The sequence below is a fragment of the Anas acuta genome, chromosome 1 (assembly GCF_963932015.1).
Source record: "Anas acuta chromosome 1, bAnaAcu1.1, whole genome shotgun sequence".
NCBI classification, from domain to species: domain Eukaryota; kingdom Metazoa; phylum Chordata; class Aves; order Anseriformes; family Anatidae; genus Anas; species Anas acuta.
The window spans coordinates 161,629,903-161,654,423 of NC_088979.1; the positions used below are offsets into that span (position 1 = coordinate 161,629,903).

A 24,521-nucleotide genomic window follows, 5' to 3' on the forward strand; every position below is an offset into this window, starting at 1 on the left:
CTAGCCCCTTTCAACCAAGGTGCAGACACATGGCCAGCCTGCTAAGCACAAACCCCCACCAGATGGCCACCACAAACCCTCATGCAAGTGATCACCATAGCCAGGTGTTCACATCCCCATGGTTCACCCCTAACTGAGGTGGCAACAGCAATTACCCCAGCAAGGCCCACACAGGCTCAGCAGCCTTAGCCCTTGGCTGGAGAGAAGCAAGAGGCATCATGTAAGGCTTTCCCCAGGCTTTGCCTCCTGTTACCCACTGGTCTGTGACGTGGTGCAGGCACCACCAGACTGTATGCTCGGCTGCGGTGAGAGGATCACCAGCCTGTCAAGTTGGTGATGTGAAGAACAGTATTAACTGAGTAATTAAATCATTTCTGTAATTACTCTCACACAGTTATAAATAATGTAGGCCCACACGTTCTCTCTGGAAGCCACAATAGCAAGAGAATAGAGGGTGAGGGATGCAAATGAAAAAGAAAAAGCAGAAATAATAACAATAATAAAAACACTTAACATTTATACCATACTTTGCATTTTCAAAGCACAGCGCAAACAGTAATTAAGAAACGGGTAGAGTGACAGACAGAAGCGGGTGACAGAAAGGAAAGGAGGAAAAGGGAGGGGAGAGGAAGGGGGAAGGCATGGCACTACAGGCCCCAGCAGGCTGCCAGCCTGGAGGAAATGCTGTCCAGCCTTGTGGCCATGGGACTCCTCAGCCCTCACCACCACACCTCCCCAGTGAGCCGGGGAGCACCAGCAGGACCCTGCCTCACTGGAAGCAAGCAGCCAAGTGAGCAGACAAAGCACTGCACTTGCCCTGAGCCAGGGTCCTGGCAGGCCATGGGCGCCTCATGCTGGCTAAGGAGCACCTGGCTGAGCATACCCTGTGCATACACTGGGAGACCTGCTAGCCTTTCCCCAGGGGAGCACTGATGCCACACCCCTGCAGAGACTTCCCTTGCACCCTTCCTCACATCAGGTTTCTGGTCCTAAACTACTCACCCACTGAGGTCCTTCACACACTTGTCTTTTTCTCTGCTGCACAGTTTTTCCTGGGTGTATTCTGACCAGATCTCATAGGAGAGCACCTGCAGCCCCAGCACAGCCTGTGCAGCCCCCAGTCCAAATGCAGTTTTGAAGCACAGCTTCAAAGGACAAGATCTCTTCAAGATATTTGTAGCAAACATCTAAAAAGATTCTGCTACATATACACAATTTCTCACAGCTTATACCAAAGCCAAACTTGGAGCAACCTATGCCATGCAGCAGCAAAAGCACATTTTGATTAAAAGTCCTTCCCTGCAAGACATCTCCAGACTCCAGTCCTTGCTCTAGAGGCCAGTGATGGTCAGGCAGAATTGTTGTAAGAAAACACACTAACGTTTTCAACATGAACAAGTCATGTATCTTCCTTGCCACATTTTTAAGACAGCTATTTTATTCTCCAAATAAATAGAGAAATAAATCAATCAGCTTGAGGCATACACCTGGCATAGGAAACTTTGCTCAAACACTCATCGTCTGGCAAAGTTACAGGCAACCCCCAAGAGGATCTTATAACAGGGAATGCTGGGCAAGCTTACAATAGACGGTGCTATCAGCCCTGCATACAATAAGCTTTCCTGCATGCTGCAGCTATTCAGCCACCTCTAATGGGGGTTACAGCTTCTCCTCCTGGAGTCCAGATTTTCATATCAAGCATTGTATTTACTTCAGCTAGAAAAATTCATTAATTGCTCCCTGGCAATTAGGTAGCCTTTAGCTTTTGTACAGCTCGAAGTACTTTACAAAAACATCATTACTGTCTTCATACAAAGGGCAAATTAATGTAGACAGAAGTTGAGTAGCTGTCTCAAAGTCATGTAGAAGGCTGTTTTAGAGCAGAGCTGCAATGAGCACTCTGGTCTACAGGACTTATTTGATTCTGCTGGCCATAATGAACCTCTTAGATCAGTCCTCCTCATTGTGTGTTCCTTTGTTTTTGTGTTTTTTTTCCATCTTGCCTTTAGACTCTCTACCTCCTTCATTCCTCCTCCCCCCCCCTACCCTGAAACATACATTTATTATCAGGAATCTCATAGATACACAGCTAGAAGCTATTACCAAAGCACAGAAAAAAAAGGACCTCAATAGAGTATTTGGTGTATATTTTTTCCAATTACCTTCAGAATTTTATTTAATATAGTCTTCTTTTTCTTCCCTACACCCCATGATCCTGGATTAATAAGAAGTTTTCCTGTAACTGATCTTTGCCGCCTTCTTTCTCCACCACGTCTCTAGCCATATAACACAATTCTCTAGCACTTCGTTCAGTCCTGGCTGAAAACCTGGTTGAAAAAAAGCTGAAGCAACATGCTTTCCACACTCTTGCACAAGGAGACTACAGCACATCCTAATAAAACTCAGTGTCTGAACTTTCTTCTCGATACACATACAAATGATATCTTTTCTCAATTCATCCTGTCTCTCCTTCTGGCAACTCCCTAAGTATAATTTTCTCTAATTTTAGTCTTTCTCTGTTCACTGCATATATAAATCACACCCTGACTCATTGTTCAGCCAATCTACAACATACACATATAGCTGTTCCAGTCTTTCTTTATACATCAGTCCCTCCAGACCCTTAACAGGCTCACAGACTAAAATAATATCATTTTCTGTACTGTTTTTCTCCCCAGCCTGTGTATATTTAATTCCCTTAACTTCCTTCATAATCCATCCCATCCAAACTTGGTTAATGAAGCAAATAAAAGGCAAAGAGAAGAGATTCCCTGAAAAGAATTGTTTCTCCCTGTCCTGCGGTTACAGGGGAATGATACGCGGATCTAAAGCAGCAGCATTGGGCAATTTCACACTCCATGTTTTCAATTTCATTTTGAGGCCAGTTTAGGGTTGGGACAATTTGAGTGTAATTAATTTAGATTTTGTGAGACAAGTAACTGCTTGGGGTTGTAATAAAGGACTGCCTCCTCCAGAATGAAGAAACTAATCTCCTTGTCCAGCTGGGGATGGTACAAATTGATTTAATATTTTTGTGTTGCTTGGGCTTTTTGTGTTTTTGTTTGGTTTTGGTCTTTTTTTTTTTTTAGTTTATGTTTGTCTATTTTGAAGAAATAGTAATAATAATTACAAGTAATAATGAGTCAAGATCTCATAAAGCTCCCAGATTTTCTGTGGACAGGTGCTCATGGATTTGGACATCTACCCAAACACCACCAGCATGAAAGTCATGGTTAGAAATCTAGTAAGAAAGAACTTTTCCACAAAAGCCCTATTACTTGGCAGGACCAAGCTGGGTGGGAAACAACATTTTCCTCAGATATTTCAGTACTTCTATTTCCATGTAGACAATGACAACACCTCATTTAAACATTAGTAGGAAAGAAGTTAACAGTTTCTTTTTCTCCCAGGCAGGTTGTAGGGGTTGCATGAAGAGCTAGGCAAGGAAAGGTCTTCTGACACTCAAAAGAAAACATCACTATAACAACAGGAGAAAAAACTAAGTACTCCTAGAAGAAGAATTATATGACCCAAAATAAAACAGCTTATAAATAGCTACAAAAGTCTGATGTAAAGGAATCAGACTTCAGGTTTGCTTGACATACATCATCTGGGACAACTTCTGCCAAGGGAAGGAATTGACTCCCCCCTGTAAGTTCCTTCACATTCTGCACCCTACTCCTATCCCAGCACTGCCACTGCTCAAAAGCTCCACATGGTCATTTGACAGGGCATGAGCCTCATGGGAGTCCCTCCAGATTTCCCCCTCCCCAGCCTTGTGCCATTCAAGCAAAGATGGTGCCTTCAGGCTCCAGGTGTCCAAGGCTCAGGGTAGATATGAAGTGCATCAAATTGAAATGATGAGGAAAAAAAGACAGGAATATCTGCAGGAAAGCTATGTTTACTCTAAATATGTACATAAAAATAAAAGTGGGCTTTCTTGTTTGTTTTTTTTGTTGTTGTTGTTTTGTTTTGTTTTTTAGAGAAAATAATTGAACTCCATACTTTTCTCTGGTGACTGTCAATAACACTACTCTACAAGGAAGTGAAAACCTTCAAATGGCATTCCTATTTGAAGCATGTGGGAGAGAAAGTAGAGAGAAACTTGAAAAATTTAGAAAACATGCTACTGTATTATGATATTTAATAAAAGAAACAATACATTTCTTTGAAAGGTCTTTTTTTTTTTTCTCCATTGAAATAATATTAACAAGAGTACTCAAGCTCTTGTTTAGGAAATGAGAGTTAACGTTGAAGGATTTAACGGCCCTGGGGAGAGGCTAAAGCTCTTAACAGTTCATTTCCAGGTTTCCTAATATCTGAGGGATTTTAATGCTGCAATTTATTTGTAAAGTAATAAAAAAATGTTCTAGGGAAAGTTTGAGGTATTAATTAAACTCCACAGAAAAATGCTACCTATATTTCTTTATACAAAAAAAATATTTTTATATGGGTGGATTCCACGCACACAAACATAAATTACTGATCCACCTGGCCTATGATTACATGTGTATACTCAAGAGAAAAGCAACACTGAACTGACATACAATACAGGCTTTTATTCTCTATATCTGTGACCTACCTTTTTTCTCCCTCTCCAATTTTTACAGCAGACTTATAGTTTGAGGACACATGAAATTTAGTTCATTATTTGTAAGCTACACAGAGCTTTCATTTGGCAGCAAGAGGAAACAAAGTACCAAAAGCAAAAGAAATAGATTAATCGTGTCCTGAATAAAAATACTAAAAGCTTGAAGGGGAACTGCTGATTTTTATTTTTTTTTTTAAGATCAAATTTATCTTTGCTAATCACGAGATTAGTCTAAGAAACATTCAAGCTATTACTATCATCAAATGCATTTTCAGAGAAATGAAAATGTCTTGCGAAATTACATCAACTGCACATCATTTTGGAGGGGAAAAAAGAGATATAAGTCTTCTAACAACACTGAATTGTACTCTTTCAACATTTGCAGATCAAAATGCATCTTTCTTCCCTTCTAAGCATCATTTTGTTTGTAATTTATTTCACTTTCTTTCATATAACCATTCAAAAGGAACTTTTCCTGTTGTTTTTTTACTGAATTTTTCACACAAAGGCTCTAAAAATTTCTGATGACATCCCTCATGGAAATGAATCAAATTTCCATCTGAAAAATGAGGTTTGCATTCCCCATGCATCTCTATTATTTAACCTTTGGAAACCTGAGAGTGAAAGTGCTTTCCTTTTAATTACAGATGTACTGCTTTTAGCAGCACTGTCCCAGTGTCTTTGACTTTGTCCTGGTTTTCAGCATATTTCAGGTGCTCAGCTTATCCAACTAGTTTTGGCTTCCCTCTACCTGCAGCATTATTTTGCTACACTCTGACCTATAGCTAGATCCCTTCTCTGGTGCTTTACACCCATTGACCAAGTTTCAACATGCTTGCTCCCCACTGAAATGCCAAATACCACTATTGCCAAAGCAGCATGGCCCAAGCATTGAAAAAAATCACCTCAAAGTTCAGCATTGAAACAGAGAGAGAGAGAAATCTTGGAAACCTGACAGAAAACAAAAAGAAAGGGGACAAGGACTTATGAAGCAGAGCTGGCAAGTTAGAGGAAAAAGTATAGCTTTAGTGTGAATGGGGGGGGGGAGGGGGGGAATGCAAGGTAGTAAAGGGAGTAACGGAAAATGCAGCTCTATGCTGTGTAAGAAAAGAAAGGAGAACCTTGCCCAGAAAGGATCAAGGATTTTAGATTTCAGGTTAGTTTCACACAGTTTTTATATAGATTTTATTATAGACATAGCCTTATTTCATAGATTATTCTTCCCTATCATTTTATTTCCATCAACATGGCTACCCTGTGTGAACAAATCCCAGAGAAAATAGCACAGGACTCAAAGATAAAGGAAAATAGAATCACACTCCTCTTCCAATATTTTTCCTAGGTGCTGCTTGTGCACCATTACATTACTATAAAGCTGAACAGGACAAGCAGCTTTAGTAAAGCATGAAACCCAGCAAAACTGCAAAAAGACACTTCTGCCAAAAATGATGGTCACCAGCTACGCTATAAGGCAACCCAAGACAGTTTCTGTTCTTACCTTTTCTACTTTCATTATCAGCAAGTTGACTCTTCCTCTTTTTAAAAAGAAAAGTCTGTCATTACAAAACAGACCAGTCAGCCAAATGCTGTGGTTGTTTTTTTTTTTGTCATGAATTGAAGTCTTTTCCAACACAGTAAGCGTCCTAAATCTGAACAACAATTTACTCTTCCTTTAAGATGCATATAAATTTACATTGTTATTATTTCCTTTTCTGCAATTGCACCTCTACCTCCTAGTTCTGTGAAAAAGTGATAGAAGGCAATATTTAAAGTATAATGAAGAGAAGCCCATCCCAGGTTTCCAGTCTTAGGTCTGCAAACACAAGATACTGGTTTGAGTGCTTATCTGAACTGAAGCTGCATTTTCAGCCTTGAAGGTTTGCTCCCATCATCATTCTCCTAACATAGAGCATCCTCATCAACCAACTACATCCACATTGTGATAGGACTGAATTTCTGCTTTTAAAAACAACTTGGGGAGAGGAAAAGTAATTTTAAAAACTGGAATGGGAGCAGATGTCACTGGTCACGAGTGCTTTGCAGTCCTCTGGACATGTGGTTCTAATTCCCTTTCAAGGTGTCAGCACCAAAACAGGGACCAGATAAATGTTCATTCATAGGACTCAAAAGGGTGCAGCCATTCTTACACTCTACCCCACAACTGCAGGACTTGCTCCTCTGAGAGGAGCTAATATAGGGGCTACTGAACCCCCTTAGCCACCACTCCCAAGCCATCCAGCCCCATCAAAGTGACTGCTGCAGCTCCCAACACTTGGCATCACTGCTGGCAACCTCATCAGAGACTAAAAGGACTGAACCCGTGGTGAGGAGAGTCTCCCTCAGTAAAGTGGTCTCTCCAGCACTGGAGTGCAGCACAGGGTGTCTGTGCTGTACCAGCTTCCTGGAACTAAACCCAGATCTCAGTGTACACACATCATCTGGTCAATTTCTTCTGATGCCAAATTAGACAGATTAAATGCAGCGCTTTGTAACAGCTAAACAGGTGGGATTAGAGACATGAACACCAAGGAGAGAAACAGCAAAAACATATGCAAATGACTATATAGTTATTGTTCAGGGGAAAAACATGGAAAACAAAGTCTAAATATTATCTACAAAATCTAATCAGATGCAATATTAAAGAGCACAAATTTGAACAAAACAATCAGGAAATCCAGATGTTACATTTTCAGCAGCACACCTCCACCTGCTATGTTACACCTAGGGCAAGATTTGTGGCACTTCACTTGAGGCGTCAAGAGCAATTTGGAGTAGAGCCTTCTTCAGTAATCTGTGGGGAGACACAGGACTGCCCTACAAACATTTCATTGCACCCCAAGGTGCATGGGGATGAACTGTCCTCAGGTGGTGCCTCCTTCCCCACTGATTGTAGCAATGCGATGCCTAGACCTACAGTTAGCAAACTTTCAGATGGATGTTAACTGAGATGAAGGCAGCCTATGGTGCACATTGTACAAGGTTTCTATCAGGGGGTGGGGGCATAAATTCAGGCTGGAAATCCTTTTTTTCTTTTTTGCCTGTCGTTTTGTGTCTCAATTCACCAGCTTTACAGAACATTACGAAGTTAATTTCACACATGGACCCAAATTTCCTCACAGACACACTTACCAAACCCTCATTGAAGGTTAAACAGAATTTCTCATGCTCCTTTAGGGAAGGTGGTTCAACTGAGGAGGTTTTTGCTTTAACCACCAGAGAAGGCGTCAGCAGTTTGCACTCTTCTTTAGGTTTGCATTGATGCCACTGATCACAAACACACAGGAGCACAACAAAACTCTAGGTGCAGGTCTGAACCTGTGAAATGCTGAGCGAGTTCGATCACAGCTAACTGCTGTGAGCATTGAAGGGATGCTGAAAGAAGCAATGTGTCCTTACGGGATCAAACCCCAGCCATACAACTCATTTGCAAACTACATGACTAAGGGTCAGTAAAAGAAAAGCCTCTGTCAAGGCCCTCTGTGGAAAATAGATTGTTAAGGACTTACCAGTCAGACTTCAGCATTTTCAGGAGAATATCAATGTATTTACTCTCCACCATATTTTAATTCAATTCATCAAACAAATATTATCCATTAAAGATTACGCACCTGTGAATCAGAAGCTCTAAAGGTCAGCCCTTTCGATTTATGCTGAAAAGAAATCTTGGCCTTTCCTAAAGCCACAGATCTTTGTATGTATCCTGCTTCTCCTGCCTGCAAAACTATGAAAAAGGGAGCTTGATAAAACAAAGATCTCTATTTATAAGGCTTCCACCTTTGAGCTCCCTGTGGGCTGCCTGACTGCCAGAAGGCTCTTTAGAAGCCAACTGGTGGAATACACAGGGTGGCCGCTTGAGATACCACCTTCCCAAGGAGAGAGGAGAGAGAGGCAAAGATTTTTCTTTTTACCAAGTTCAATAGGCCAAATTCCTCTTTGAATTACAGAGGCGTAAATTTGATCTAATCCTACCATAGGTGGTGGTGCTATGCTGGATTTACACCGCAGGAATCGGAAATCAGAACTTGGCCTGCCACGCTCAAAATCGCAAGGACTTTTTCCCAGTGCTTAGGACGTCTGGCAACAGAGACACTGATGCTTGTTCAAAGAGGATATAAAATGCCACCATAAGGATGAAATGCAGCACTAAAAGTAATGTTCTAGACCTGTTTTGCACAAACACTGACAACCATGCAATGCAGGAGAGCAATGAGACACAGAGTTGTTGCCTAATTCTTCTCAAGAAAGCAAAGTCTCATTGCGGGTAGAATGGGGCATAATGACTTTATCATAACTGTAACTACTGAAGGACAGAGAAATAAATGCCTGTGATTCTATTACTCAATGCCTACTTTAGTTCAGTGACTGATCTGAGAAAATAACTTGCATATTAAATGTACATTTGGCAACTGAACAGTCACAGAATGAGAAAATATCTTGTGATTAACCTATTCCCAGCTACTCACCTATGATGACCTGCACTGAATTAGTTACTTGCAAGGTAAATGGAACAGAAAATGCCTGATTTCTCAAGTCCACTAGATCTTTCTGAGGAAAAGTTGCCACATTGGCCAGCTTACTTCCCCCCTCCCTTCCCTCAATTACACCTGATTCTGCCAAGTGAAATCTCTCAGATTTGCTGAAGAGTGACCTGCAAAAGGAAAAGACTGTCAGCTTGATCCCCAGATTGTTTCTTTATGAAAGTGTGGTGAAGAGTTTCTTCTCAATAAAGGGGCTTTTTTTGCACCAAGCCTGCAGGAAAAAGGACAGATCACTTCTCTTGGATATTCCAGCCAGCCCACAGCAGCTTGGAGGCCACCGTCAGCTGCACTGGCCAGCCCAATGCACACTCAGGCGTGAATTTCTGGGTCCCCTGCTCCTCCTGCCAAGGAGATTTCTGTCAGGTCCAGCTGTACACCATGCATGCTCTCCTAAGCTGACAGTTACCAGCTGGCCAAAGATGGTGCTCTCTGCATCTTGCCGTGTTCCAAAGCAGTGGCAGGAAGGCCTGTTTGTGCAGTTAACTGCCAAGAATACTAGCTTTGGTTGGGGAAAACAGCAAAGCGTCAGTGATATGATGGAATAAAATAAAGTGGAAACAGCTGGACTGGTTCAGACCAGTTATTTGTGTTAGCTAACACTATTTAACTTCAGGAGCTAATGAACACTTCTGAGAGATGATAGCTTTATTAAAGATTCAATTATTTTTCAATTAAGATGTAAGAGCTGTATTAAGCATCTCTGAAAATGCCACAATGTCCTCCAGCTCCGTTCAGGGAAAACCCAAGCTAGTATTCTTGGCCCTTCCAAGGTAAAACACCGGCAAAAATAAAACCTTAAAAAAAATAGCAGAATTGTCAGAGGCTCTTTACACTTCTTAAGGAAGAAGAGAGCTCATTCTTTTGCAGCTCTCTTCTATCTGCTCCTTTCCCTTCTTGGTTTTTCCTCTGTTGCAGATAATTCCACATGATTAATAGGCTCTTCTCAGCAGTGCTACACACAGTTAGCTCTTTTAATCTCTCTTTGAATCTGAGTCTCTCTAATCCCCTAGCCCTTCTGCCCCAGGAGACTCCACCTGAGGATCACAGACTCAGATAGTTCTCTCTGTTTTAAGTTTCAATCTGCGGGTTTACAACAGAAGTTCAATTTACCTTATCTGCCATGATCATAGAGGAGCCTCCATGGATGCCCAGGATGGGAGTGAGGGTCTGGGCAGAGATGAAGTCCAGGATCTGAGCAATGGCTTCCTGGTCTGTGTCATCAGCAAATACCACCCCTTGAATCTTCCGATCTGACATGAGGTCACAGATGCGGGTGATGATGCTCTTGGGATCTGTCTCATTCATGGCCACCAGCTCCACCCGGGGCACCACTGAGAGGTGGTGGAAGTCATCTTTCTCGTGTGCATCTTTGATGGCCACTTCGTCTGAGGTCCCCACCAGGATGACTGCAATGCCAATGCTCGGGTGGCTTTTCTGGGCATGGGCCCCGCTCCCTGTTGTCGCGAGGACTGCCAGCACCAGCCAAAACTTTGGAGAGTAGCACTCCACCCTGGGCCTCATCTTCGGATCTTACACTCCCTAAGCAAAGGAGAAATAAAAGGAATGGGGGACAGTGAGAGAAAGAAAGTGATTAATTGATAAGTCAATCACGCACTCAACCCTTCAAGGCAGATCCATCGATCCTCCTCAGCTGCTGCCATCCTCCCACCAGCCCTTCTTGCTCAATGCCCAGTCCTTCAGCTGCATTCAGGGCTCTATTAAATAGTCAGAGGGACTCAAACTGAGTCCTAGTCTCTACCTCAGAGTTTGGAGTCACCTCAGAGAACAGCTGTCAGCAGAAGATGGGATCATGTCATCTCTCAGGTCCCATGTCACACTGAGACCAAAGTCAAAACTGATTGAGAATTGTCCTTTGACGGCTGTTCAGCTATCTTCATGAAACTAATTGCTTATGTCAAGCCCATGTCTAAATGCTTGCCCTCAACACAAAGGAATTATTGACGCTTGTGATCGGTTTGGCCTTCAGCTGGAGGTATAGCAGAGAAGCTGAAGGGACCAGGCAGACAGGATACCCTTTTACTTTCTCAGCACAGTGCCTCTACAATAAAGTGAGGACAATTGTCAAGGCCATTAGATGGATGTGTGAGTGAGTTACTCTGTGTATGCATTGCATGCAGCCTGCCTACTAAAGGAATACACACTGCTCCAGTCCTTAGTAGTTAATTAGTCATATGCCTTTCACCAACACAACATCCATTTCTTTTTAAAATGCCAAGAACACAAATTTTCCTAATGGTCACAGCTAAAAATGGACCAGCGTAACATGGGGAAGACATTCCCTTCAAGACTCACATGCCAAGTCTTTCTGCTAAAAAGGAGAAAAATCCAGAGAGCTCATAAAGGTTCACCATCAGCTACCACAGCCAGGGATGTTACAGGGATCTTCTCCCTGAACACGCCCACTTTATTTTGTAATCACAACAGCCAGCAGAAATGGAAAAACCCAATGAGGTCATCTCTCCAGCCCCTGCCTGAGCAGGACAGCTCCCTGTGGGATTGTTCCTAGCTCTTTCTTTACTCAGTCTTGTTTTAATAATACCTCACATTTCCACAGCTCTTTTCATCCTCAAGGCACTTCACAGACACTAATGAATTAATACTTGCAGTACCTATGCGAAGTAAACATTATAAAAATCCTCCTGGTCTGGGGACACAAACAGAGCAGTGGCAGTCCTGTGAGAGGCAGCACTGCTCAGCACGCCCATCCAGGGCCACTTTGCTGTCCCAGGAAGATGCCAGGCATTTCAAACTAGAAAAGACTTTCTATCAGCTCTTCATGCCCATAAATCTGCTCATCAACAGCCAGATACACTTAGAATAAACACACCTGCCCTGCATTTCTTTGCACTACATCACTGATCCTCTAATCTTGGGGACCAAGAAACTGGAACCTTCCGTACCCTTCACTGCTGCATGTCAAGTGGGTAGCAGGCTGCAGCAGCAGGGACAAAAACAGCAGGTTTTTTGGGGGAAGTTGGAAGTCCATCCAACAACCCCACCGAACGTCAGTCACCCCCAGAAAAAGGGCACGAGGGACTCCATCGTGCCCTGCCCAGGAGAACACAGAGGCTCAGTGCCTGCTTCCTCATTGCCATGCTAAGCAGAGAGAATGTATCCTGCATTATTATTACCAGATAAATAACCACATAATAAAATAGATAATAAATATGCACCGGAGGAACCAAATCCACTTAGGAGGCTGAAAGGAACCACGGGTACGAAACAGCAATCGATTCTAAACTCTGACGGATCCACTTTCTGAGAGACGCTCACAAGAACCAAGGGACTTCAAGAGTTTGGCAAAATGAACAGCTAACTTCATTCCAGCAGGACTGTTATCCTCCAATTACGAGTCACTAAATTAAATTCCTTCACAGTGAAATGCAGTCCCTACTCCTGCAATGCTTTATTAACTTTAATGCACTCTATACGCTCGCTGTCTCTCACTCTCTTGCTCAGTCCCTTTAATGCTATATTTGCTCTCTTTAAAATATGTCCCCTGCGATCTCTCTGCAGGGTCTCACACTGTATATTATGCTTGGTTAGGCAATGGCTAGCTGTGATGCCCAGGGAGCAGAGTGTAGGTTTTTCCTAGCCCCTCTCCCACCAGGAATACTTTACAGGGCCTTCCAACACAGGGCTCAGAGAGCAGCAATGCAGGAGCTATGCAGGCAAATGAGGCAGCTGTCTGCTTTCACACCCAAATACAGACTTCTCCCACAGGAAAAAATGCTAGCCAAGAAACCCGTTCCCTTCTCTTCACTTGCACCAAAGCCAATAAATCTCTAGCATCTACCTTCAAGGGCCAGCAGATGAGAGCACAGACCCTGAAGAGCACTTAAGTGCCAACCTACTGCATGTCTGGCTCAGGGGATGTGCCCCCCAGACAGATCTTCTCTTCAATATGATGATGGAGTTCCCTGTAAAGCACCACCAGATATCCAGCCTTCAGCCAGAGACACAGGGAGCAGCCAGGCCTACGAAAAATCTAATCTGAAGAAGTCATCAGTGCCTCCACAGCTGACCTGGCATCTCCCTCCACTTCGGAACCTTGGCCATGAGCCCTCTCCAAGAGCAAGAAGAGAGATGCCTGTGTCCACCCAACCACCCAAGGCACTTTTCCTCTGTCTCTTGCTCATATACGAGTTCTCTGTCATGCTCTCTACATGTTTGAGGAACACGGATGGCCCATATGCCAGGAGCCAGCATCCATCTGCAGCAATTACAGGTACCAGGTTCAGACTGGGCCCCCTGGCAGGACAGGATGCAGGGATGTGACAAGGCAGAATGCCAATAAATCACACCAAAAACATGGCTGGGGGTACCCCATTAGCTCCACCAATCAGCCCCAGCACACTCCCACAAGGCAGCAGCAGGTTCACAACACAGAGATATGCTGCTTAAGTGCAGGCTGTTGGAGATAGGAACGGGCATCTGGGTATCAACCCCACCTCTCCTTTCTCCCTTAGTCTGGCTCACTATCAGCCCTTTTTGAATGTATGCTAGTAAAGTAAAGGGGTACACAACTGCAGACTTATTGTAAGACTAAAGTGACCCCATAACTACTGTGAGAAGGTGTTTTTGCATACACAGCAGCAAGTTTTATCCATTAATTTTGGCAATGTTTAAGCGCAGAAGTTTGAGACATCCAAACAAGGAAACACTAGAGGCACTATAGGGACCCTCCTTGAGGGCTGTCTTCTTTTATCCAGTGAGGATTTGCAAATTCACATTGAGAAATTCATAAGCACATGACAAGCTTGCAGTTGTAAAACAGGAAATTTGCCACTAGTTGTTTCAAGAAACTTCAATATTCCTAGACTAATTTCACCAGTCAAGAGTGACTTTAAAAGTGGGCTATGATGTTTTATGACAAAATATTTTACGTGAGTAGTTTTTTCCCTTGCTGGTGATGTGGGGCAGCATAGCGTCTGAGAGGCTTTTCTGTGCTTTTGCCACTCCGAAACAATTCGGCAATTCCTAAACTCCAGTCTGGCCAGTAACATCTTTCACACATTACTCCACACTATTATATTCTCCCTTGCTCACTGGCATACAATATATGTCAGGGATATTAGACAAAGTGGTTTCACAGACATATCTATATTTAGGTATAAACATGCCTGTAAAACCATTATACCTCTATAATCTCATTTCACTTACCAATAAAACACATCCACCATTGTAGAGGAATGCAGCATCTACTTAATGCTGCAGAGCAGTGTTACACAATCACTGTAAAAATGAGGAGGGAGAGTTAACTTTCCCAGCTGAAAATGCAAGAGAAATGTAGGTAGTCAGACAGTAATTATTCAGATTGGAATTTGGCCAGGACCAAAGGTTAGATTGCTTTAAAATATCACGAGAACCTTATTTGACACTGCATTTTATGTGGATCATATCTAAGATAAGTATTAATAGAAAATTATTAGGCTGCACAGGCAAAAATACAGCTCAGCATTTAGAGATATTTCTGGACTATATTTCAAAATACCGAAAGTACACAAATAGGTCACTGTGCATTCAGCCAGGCAAACTGTAAATAAAGTGCTGCTCAGCGTACAGCAAGGCAAGACAATCTTTAGGTGGGATAAAGAAACTGAGGCAGAAGGTGGGCTAGTCTCAGGAGCTTGTGGTCGTTTCTGTTGTGTATTGATGCTGGTGCCTCCGCTGCAGCCTTGCCAGATGGGCAGCAACATGCAGTAGCCCCCTGGGAGGGTATTTGCAAGCCCCAGAATCCCACTACCAAGCTAAACATAGCAAAAAGAAAGGAAGTTCTGTAATGCTGTGGTCTCAGACTAAAAGCTGCCTTAAAGGCAACTTTCCTAGTAAGGAGGAAGACAATGGTTGAGATAGGAGGCTGAACAGCATCAGCAGTGTGAAGGGAACTTTGTAGGGATGCGGGCTCTGCGCTAGAGGAAGAACAATGTCACCTACAACTTGCAGCCTTTCCTGAGGAGCCATGAGGAGGTTCATACCAGAGTGCTTTCTGGACTCTGCCTACTGGGAGCTCTAATGAGGTCACAGTTAAAGGACTTCAAGCCACAGAATCTGAATTCAACAGCTAGTTTTGCATCTGCCCCAACTGTAATGCTAACTGTCAACCCTACCCTTACCCCTAATCACTAGCCCAATTCCTATACTTACCGCCATACCCATGGCCGAGCTACTACCTACAGTTGTCCTACCATCTCCAGTGTTACTGGAGACAGTTTGAGCATTGTTGGACAATGAATCAGAAACCAACCATCACATTTCTAGCCCTAGTTGGAGGTAGGAAGAACTCCACCTCAGCTGTGAGATACTCTAGAAAGCTAGCAGATGTTTTGTGCCCTGTATCCAACACACCACCAGGGAACAGCACAGTGCACTAGGAGCCATAGGGAAGTTAACATTGCACTAGACAAGCTACTGGGCTGTCTGGCAAGAAAATACCTGTATGTCTGGACCAGAGAGCACTATTTCTGTGTTAATTAACTGCAGAAGACTGCAGTTTTGGTCTGCTACCTGTCTTGCAGGTAAGCTGCAGAAGCTGAGAAGACTCATGTAAGGTGTAGGATTGATTTAAACTCCATAAACTGTTACTCCTAAAAGCTGGGGTTTAAGGCTGTAAATAAAAACACTAGGCTGTAAATAAAACACTAATTTACACCCAAGCTTCTCCAACTCACTGATCTTTGGCAATCCGGTTTCAACTTAGGGCAGCATCCCATTCTTATAGTTAACACCACCTCCCCAGTCCAAACACACTGCATGTAGTCTACCTCTGAAGAAGCACTCCTCCCTTCCTAATGCTGCATTGTCCTACCACAGCTTCAGCCCAGGCTATTTGTACACTGACAGCTCCTGTGCTGCTGTGCCACATATTACTGCTCACCAGGTAGGTGACATAAGTGCGCATAAATCTTCTGGCTCGTGTCCCTGTTGTTCCAGGAACTTTGTAAACAGAGACAAAGATGAGGATGAATCTGGGGCACAAAAGATGTGTCCTGGAAGCACCTGCACACTTCAGGTGCTGATAAACAGAATGAATGACACTGCAGGAAAATATCCACACATTCAGAGTAGTAATATGGCAGTCTACAGGTATCAGAAAGTTCCGTGTCCAATGATGAATGAAAGAGCAATGCAGCACCTGGACCAGAAGGGTCCATTATAGTGACTCTGACTGAATTCCCTTGCCATCCCCCAGGAGAAAAGTGGTATGTAGGCTCAGTTCTATTCACAATTTATTTTCTTTTAACCTGTTTGTTCTTCATTAAACCAGGTACAAATTCCTCCCTGGCCTGGACAGTGTCAGATTCATCCCATAGATCACATATTTACTCCTTCCCATCTCCAAAGCCTAAATTGCTTCTGTTTAGGTCTATCCATTCAACAGGTCTATTCAAGGATAAGGTCCAAAAAGCACTTCCCCTTTTCCTGCCCCACATAAAGGAGAAGAGTAGTTCTCTCCCTACACTTGAGGCGGTACAAGGAACACTTTGATCATCAATTAGACCCAAATCATTCCCAACAGATTAAGAACTGTGTCTCATTATTGTAAGCTTGCCCAAGGGTAAATTCCCAGTGTCCTTCCCACTTCCTCCCACCCACATATTTTACATATCACGGGGATAGCTGATACAGCCACAGCCTCTGAGCTTCTGTTGAGTCCAACATCAAGTGATTCAGAGAAATTACACGTGAAAATCCTCTGCTTAATAGTCTTGCCCTTCCCCCAGTCACTTCAGTATCGCTGTCTGCAGCATCTGCTTTAGCACACTACCTGCCCTGAAACAACTCAAACAATAGGATTACCACCACTAGAAGATGACTCCAAGGATCACATTTAGAAGTGTTTCTCTAAACTCAGCCTAAATTTTCCCTTTGCTCAGCTATCCTGTTACTTCAATATCTCCTTCGTTCAGCCTAAACAATTTCTCCCTCTTGACTCACCATTTCCACCCTGAAAACGCTAGTAAGATGGTTATCTGATCACCCCTCGGGACTTTCGTCTGCTGCAGCAGAAGTTCAGCTGTGTTTGTGTCCCTCTTAAGCTGAGCCCCCTTGGGCCCTCAGCAGGATGAGGGAGGGAGGAGGAAAGTAGCAGCCGGGCCAGAGAGAGCAGCAGAAAGCCTGACCTGCTTCCCCAGCCTGGCATACAAGTGCAGAGCAGCAGGAGCCAGTGTAACACACACAAAAGCCATTAAGAGAGACAGCAGGTCAGTCTGGCATTGCCCGGTGCCAATTTCTAAATGCCAGGGCAGAGAGGCTTGGCACAGCCATCGCTCTCAACAAGCTTGACTGGCAGAGCCAGGCTGGAGCCATCCCTCCCCTGCCAGGATCTCACCCCCAGCACCCCACTTGGACAAGTTCAGAGGGACAAGACCAGCCCTCCTGCCAGAGAGGAGGAACAGTCCTTACCGCCTGGAGTGGTCAGCTGCCGCTCCATGCATGGTCCAGTTCAAACAGGGCTTTCAAGTCTTTCAAGGTCTTTTCACCATGCAGTTTCCCACTTCCGACCATCACCTGCCCCATCTCAGGCTCAGAGCAAATCATCCAAAGCAAGGGATGCATCTCTGTGTACACAGCCCCTCCAAAGGGATTTCAGCATGGTTAAAAGCAGCTTTGCCTCCTGGCACACAGGACTGAGGGAAACTAGGTTTAAACATACAGCAGAATGCTGCACCCAGAACAACACCAGTTTTGCCAAATAAATCCAGCTGGAACAAGTTGGTGACCCATGCTGCAATCCCTTCCTTTCTTTCTTAATTCTCTGCTTCCACTTTTCATTTCCAAGCAGAAATCAACAGCATATTAACAACCTGAGTACATTAAAGACTAGGATTTCCAAGAGCTAGGGATTTAAATAACTCCAATCCATTAATAACCATGAAAAAAAACACACCTTTAACTCTGGTTAGATGGTTTGGAGAAACACATCCTCTGCATTTCTGATTACTTGCTGTATTAATTTGAGGTTTTCCAATAAACTCTGCATTTTACGTACATTGGCAGATTGTGACACTGAATTTCAAAAAGTTTAAAAGAAAAGGAAAAAGTGTTTACTGTCAAGGATGGAAAGATTTTCCATTCCGCAGATTCCCTCATGCACTGCATTCAGTCCCTGTTCATTCCCCTTTCTTAAAGGCAAAGACAGAGCAGGCAGGTGAAGGCTGCTGTCTGCTGAAGGCAACTGCCAAACACCATGCCAAAGCTGAAATCCCATGGGCTACTTTAGACTGTCTCTTGATGTGATACTGAGTCCTTTGGATGCCACATACAGCCTTAAACTACACCTGCACTTTAGATTCAGCCATCTAGTGTGTTGACAATCTCCTCAGATATAATGTATGACAGTGGGCAAAGCTTTAAAGCATTAACCAGCCTGTCTCTTAGAAAAGATCTTCATGGGTGCGTGAAGACCATGCAGCAAGGGCAATCTAGGAGAAACTCCCTGCACTGTTTCTGCTGCTTGTGGCACCATTGTAGCAAATCTTAAACAGTGTGCCAGAGCTCACCAGACCTGATCGGGCCCTCATAAAGGTGTCACAGACAGTAGGAACAGCAGAAAAGGCCGTTGATGCCTGAAACATCAAGATGTGAGAGTGTCAAAGTAGCTGCTACATGAAGGCAGAGGTGCGGAGAGTGGGAATTGTGTTTTTGTGAGCTGGTCTGGGGCAAAGCCACAGCGCTAGACGCTGATGGGCACTGGTACATGTTTTGCAGACTGCCAGCATCTCTCAGGAGCTTCATGACCTCGTGATTTACACTGGTATGCAGCACTGTGGAAAGCGGGGTTTTGTCACTAAGTGACCCTGCAATAAGGTCAGCCTTGCTCGTGAAATGAGCCAGGAAATTAATTGGAAGTTGAGAGGGGCAAAAAGGTAGACCACAGTGATCAGAGCCAAAAGTGGTTGAGAACTGGCTCTGGTAAGGCCACTAGAAAGGATGGATGAGTACTCAGATAACTTTGTTCTCAGGTCTGCTTCTTTATAATTGCCTCTCCCTTGGTGAAGTCGTGTCTTCCCTTTTCCTCATTCTGATTCTCAGTAAAGAATTTTTCTGTTTCTGTTATTGCTACTTAAAAAAAAAAAAAAAAAAAAAAACTTTACGCAGGAGAAGTAACAGGGGAAACCCAATGTGTGACACCAGAAAAAACGCCATGCAAGATGCTTGGAGTTGTACGTTCCCACCCCAGTAGTGTTTTAAAAATCACTCATCCCTTTAGAAAAACCTGATCCTTACAAATAAATACTAAAGTCAGAATGAAAGTGGAATTGACAATTGCAAGTTACAATTTTTTTTGGTGGCCTCATTTTCCCTCTCCTTTCCCTGTTCCTTCCTTTCCCTCTTCACTTGTCCCACCCCATAGTCTCCCTTTTCCTTGTATTTCTCTCCCTCAGTTCAACGACCAGTAAGGCACCAGCCATCAAGCCACTGGATGCAATATGTTTTCACACTACATTAGTGCGGTGCACCAGACCATGCAGCGCCTGCAATTGTATGACGGGTCATGGCCAATTCGTCTTACAGAGACCTTCAATCAATAGCATCCAGAAAGCTTTCCTGGCTGGAGGGACCCAGCCCAGCAGTCACTGACCTCTTCCTCTGCTCAGCAGTCCATCATATTTATGGAGTTGCAGTGACAAAAACTTATACAAGAAAAGCCACATCTGGACCACAGCTCATCAGTGACTGTTGATGCTGAAGGAATAGGAAGGCCCAATCCAGCACAAGAAAGCAGATTAGATTTGGCTGAGTTGAATGAATGCCATTTCCATGCATCTTTTCCCACCAGATTCCTCTCTTCTCTTTTCTCCAGCTTGTCAAATTCATTCATGCTTGGTGTTTCAGCCCCCTTTCCCAGCAGCTCACCTAGCTATTCATTCCTCCACAATGCATACAATGATGTACCTGCAAATTCCTCCTCCCAGCCCAGCTCCATAACCAGCTTCCTCAAGGTGCAGCTCCACTCCCTTGGGCCACATCTTTTTACACATAAGTTACTATAGGTTACATTTGGAGCAGGGAGAAAGAAAAAAAAGAAACATTGGCAGAAAGAGCAAGAAGGAATAACCCCCAAAACCAAATAATGGTCACAGTAAAGAATATACTATCAGTAAATAAAAATTCATCCCATGAAAAAGCATAGCTGAGTTACTTATGTTTTAAGGTCAGTTTACACTTTTAGTGTAAAGGGGCTTAAGTATTAAAAGAAAATCCAGAATTTCAATATCCCCATAAACTTCCTTTAATCTACAATGCATGCCCAAGTCTGTTATCCTACTCAGCTTTCTGCATCCATCCATCACTTATCTCTAATCCATATTTCGTCCTCCATGGCTCCCACAGTCACTCCATTCCTCGCTCTAAGCACTGCTATATTTTTGATCCATCCATGGTACCTCTTATCTCGCTTGCATTCACACTGTTAGGTATCTGTTTTAAATCTTAAAAGCATGGAGAGAACGAACCAAAACAAGTGAAACCTGGTTCTAATCCCTTACACAACCATCCAAAATCAATAAGCATTTTTTGAAAGTGTAAACACAATTGTTTTCTTCCTCAGCCCTTTGCCTTAGTCTTCTCATCAGAAAGACAGAGATGCATCTTCTCTGCTTCACAGAGCTAGAAGGTTTAATTATTTATTGTATTTAAAGTACTTTTGGCTCTCAAGTGATACAAGCTACAGGAGTCAAGATTATTATTATTGCTTTCCATTGCACTTCCCTGAAGGCAGCAATGTCTTCTTGTGAGATCATACCCAACATTACTCACAGGATCCCAAGAGAGTGTATTAAAACCTGTCTGTCCAAGATCTTCAGGACAATAAATCCTAGTTTAGCTAGGAGCAGAGAGAAAGGAATTGCTGTAATACCATAAATAGTTATTGGTTTCCAAGCAAAACCCTTGATACTCAATATCGACTTTGCCACATTAACTCAAACTGCAAAATACTGCTGATCAGTGGTTTCTGAGGAAACAACACATTGTCAGCAAACGCTGGTTTCTTAAGCCTGTTCTCATGAAATTATCTCAACTCATGATATATTTTCACCTACTCCAGAGCAGCTTCCGGGCCAGGCAAGGAAGAGCAAGAGCTAAGTAGAGCTTTGGAGAGCAAAGCAGAGCTGCAGTGGGCAACCAGCATCTGGGGTTTGGTGTCAAGATGCAACTCTTTGGGGCACCAGGTGCCATCCTTCTGGCACCTTTAATCCAAACCTGAACACCTGTTTCATCAACAGATCTGCCCTGGGGGTCTGCCATAGATCCAAAGAGTCTGGTTCCAGCAGCTCCTGGACCGTGCAAAGGTAAGGCCCGTTTCAGTCTTAATACACTTACAGAAACTCAAAGTACAAGATCTCTTTGCTGGGGGTCTCAGAAGTAGAGGCCCTCAGACCCTGGGTTTAACAGACCCGGGGAAGGTAACAGAGCAGAGTCACCCAGCTTGTATAGTATGGCTGGAAAGTCCTGGGAGCTCTAATCCCCTCCTAAACAAAAATCCTGGTCTTACACCAGTGAGCCTGAAGACTCAGAGACCCATCTAGGGCTACAACATCAGAGGTCCCAGAAATCTGGGATTCACAGAGAAGTCCTCAGATGTAATTCAAAGGGCCCACAGCTTCAGACCAGGCAGTAAGTGAAAGCACCCCACAAACACTATGAAGCCCCAGGTGCCAGGAGAGGAATCCAACAGGTTTGGTGGAGACAACATTGAATTGCATCCCTTTTACATCCAGGTCACTCCTTGTGGAAACGCAGCTTCCTAGAGACAGAAACCCAAACCTCTCTGCCATGCTGGGGGCCAGCAGAGGGTTATTTCGGGAGCAGGGACAGAGGCACCACTCTGCCAAGAGGTGCGGATTTAATGGATATGGTGGCAAAGCTGCTTTCACACTGCTTCTCCTGAAGCACTGGATCAGCACTGGGATGCCAGTCCTGTTTCATGAGAAGCTTTTGTACAAACCCAAGGTTGCAACACCATACTAGAGTCAGGTTTAAACATTCAGTCAGGAGCAGACTGGGGTCTTTGGCTAGGTCTCATCCTTGTTTGTATATGACAGTACCAATATTGACATCCTGGGCAGCCAAAGATTACAGGCTGCAAATACCACCCAGCCCCTACAATAGCGTGGGGAAAGCACACCAGGTCATCCAGGCCACAGGGCTGAGCTACAGCCCAGTAGGGTCACAGCATGGCTCCCATCATATACAGCAAGACCAGCACTGACCAGGTACATGCACACTGGATAAACCTAAGACAAAGCCCCCATGCTTAGAAACAAGCATCTCAAAGTCCCAAGGAAAGGGAAAAAATAAAATCAGCCCTTGGATGCCGTGCTGGCTTCCTGTGTGCCTCTCCCTGGCAGTTCCTGCTTTGGCATCCCATAAGAAATACACTGTGACCAGAGCTCTTCTCCAAACCAGGAGGTATTTTTCCATGCAGCTGCATGGATTTATAAGCATAGAGATGCCCAAACAGAGCAAAATTCACAGACACTTCTGCACTATTTCCATGCACCCCTGTGCCAAAGGGGTTTAAAGCTGATGATCTGGTGTGGCAGTGCTTTAAAACCACTTGCACGGGTTTTAACACCTTTGTGAGGTACTGGGTAACTTGGAAGGGATCTATCGTTCCATAGATTTTTCAACTAGAAAGAGAAAAACTGCAACAAACAAGCTACCTATGCATTACCACTTGACTGTGTTGCCCCTGGGTTCTCTGGGATCCTTTTCCTCTGGTTTGTACTTTATCTTCCAAGTCTGTAAGACTTCTGGGATCCTATATCCCTCCCTGACCAAAATCCTCACACAGCCCTGTCACCACCCCACCCAGAGGCTGGGAATATTTCAACAAGACTAAACGCAGCACACGTTTATCACTCCTTTCCTAACTAAAGAGAACAGAGTATATATGAGACCATGGCTGAGCCCCTGGCACCGGAGTTGAGGTGAGCTGGTGGGCAAGCTGTGCAGCTCCTCTGGCCAAATCATTTACCCAGGCTGCTCTGCCACGTGGCTAAGGGACCACCTTCTCCAGATCCATCTGCCTTACAGGTTCCCCCACTGCTACAATTTTTATTTATGAAGATCAATGGCCTAAAAGTATACATACATACAGGAAAAAAAAAAAAGAAAAAAGAAAAAAAAACAGGTGGCCTAACATTAGGGAAAGAAAAGCACTCAGGCAGTGCACAAACTCCCCAGGGGAGGTGCTCAGGCATGAGTTACTGCCAAGATGACATCTGTAGGGAAATAAGCCACCAGATGCAGGGGAATGGACTGGAGAGGCCCAGAGCAATGAGGAGGAAAAAAAAAAAAAAAAAGAAATAAAACAAGAAATGAAGCAGGCTGGATTGCTCATCAATAGTTGTGACACTTTACAGAATTCACAGGTGTCTTTCACTCTTCTTTGTTGAAGCAGCTTCCCAAAAGCTCATGTACCTGCTTCAAATCACCTGGCCTGCCATTCCCCATCCCAGCAGGCTCCCAGCCAAAAAGGCTTCAGTGACTTGCAGCAGAGCAAAGAAGAGCCATCTTATCCAGCCACTCTGGTCTGATGTGCCCAATCTCCTCTTCTTTCTACCTGAAGGGCCACCACTTCTCTCATAAGCAAAAACAACCTCATAAGCATGCACACACATCCCATTTTGTCAGCTTTCAGGGCAATGCACCTCCCAAGCCATCCCTTCAGAGAGGCCATGAGGAGACTGTCATCTCCCTTGCACCCTCAGACATGAAATGGTGCAACAGAAACAGTGGCGTGAACAGGGCACATCCCATGCCAACAGAAACATGAAGAGGATGATGGTCCACCAGATAGCTAGAAACTGGTCATGGTGGGGAGAGAAGACCTCCTGGAAAACCTGGCCCTGGCACCAGTAAATGTCTCCTGGAGTGGCAGCGCAGGACTGCTGGAGCAGTCAGGGCTGGGTACCTGTGTGAGAAGGCAGGGGCTACAAAGCAGCAATCACACATCGGGGGTGGGGGGGGTGGTGAGAACCACACACCTCTACAGAGCTTCTGGGTGTACCAGCAACCTTGGGCTACAAAGACACATTCAGACAGGGAGCATGTTTTGTGGCAAGAGCAGAGAAAAATATGTATGTAGCAGTGAAGGGAACAGAATAATGAGTCAAACCATCTGAACAGCATTAAAACACATCAAGCAACGGGTGAAGAGCAAGTTCTAGAGAAGGCTCTGCAGCAGAAGACATGCAGAGTACCAGCCCATGGAGCTCACTAGCCCAGACTTCACCCTCTCCACCCCAGTATCATCTCAGAACCATTGCCAGTGCTGGTGCTCATCCACGTTTCAAGCATCCCTTCTAGGCCACCACCTTAGACACCATGCCTGAAAGTTCAGATGATGGCCAGACAACTGT

General features: G+C 44.1%; 1 protein-coding gene across 2 annotated transcripts in view; it reads right to left on the reverse strand.

Annotated features, from left to right (window-relative positions):
- The window catches only part of GRIN2B (glutamate ionotropic receptor NMDA type subunit 2B), a 199,309-nt gene that overhangs the window by 153,506 nt on the left and 21,282 nt on the right, over positions 1–24,521 (reverse strand). For both annotated transcript variants that reach the window (XM_068668982.1, XM_068668983.1), the window contains exon 3: positions 10,240–10,668. In XM_068668982.1, the coding sequence (XP_068525083.1) occupies positions 10,240–10,650 (411 nt within the window). In that variant the 5' untranslated portion in view covers positions 10,651–10,668. The remainder of the gene's footprint in view (positions 1–10,239; positions 10,669–24,521) is intronic.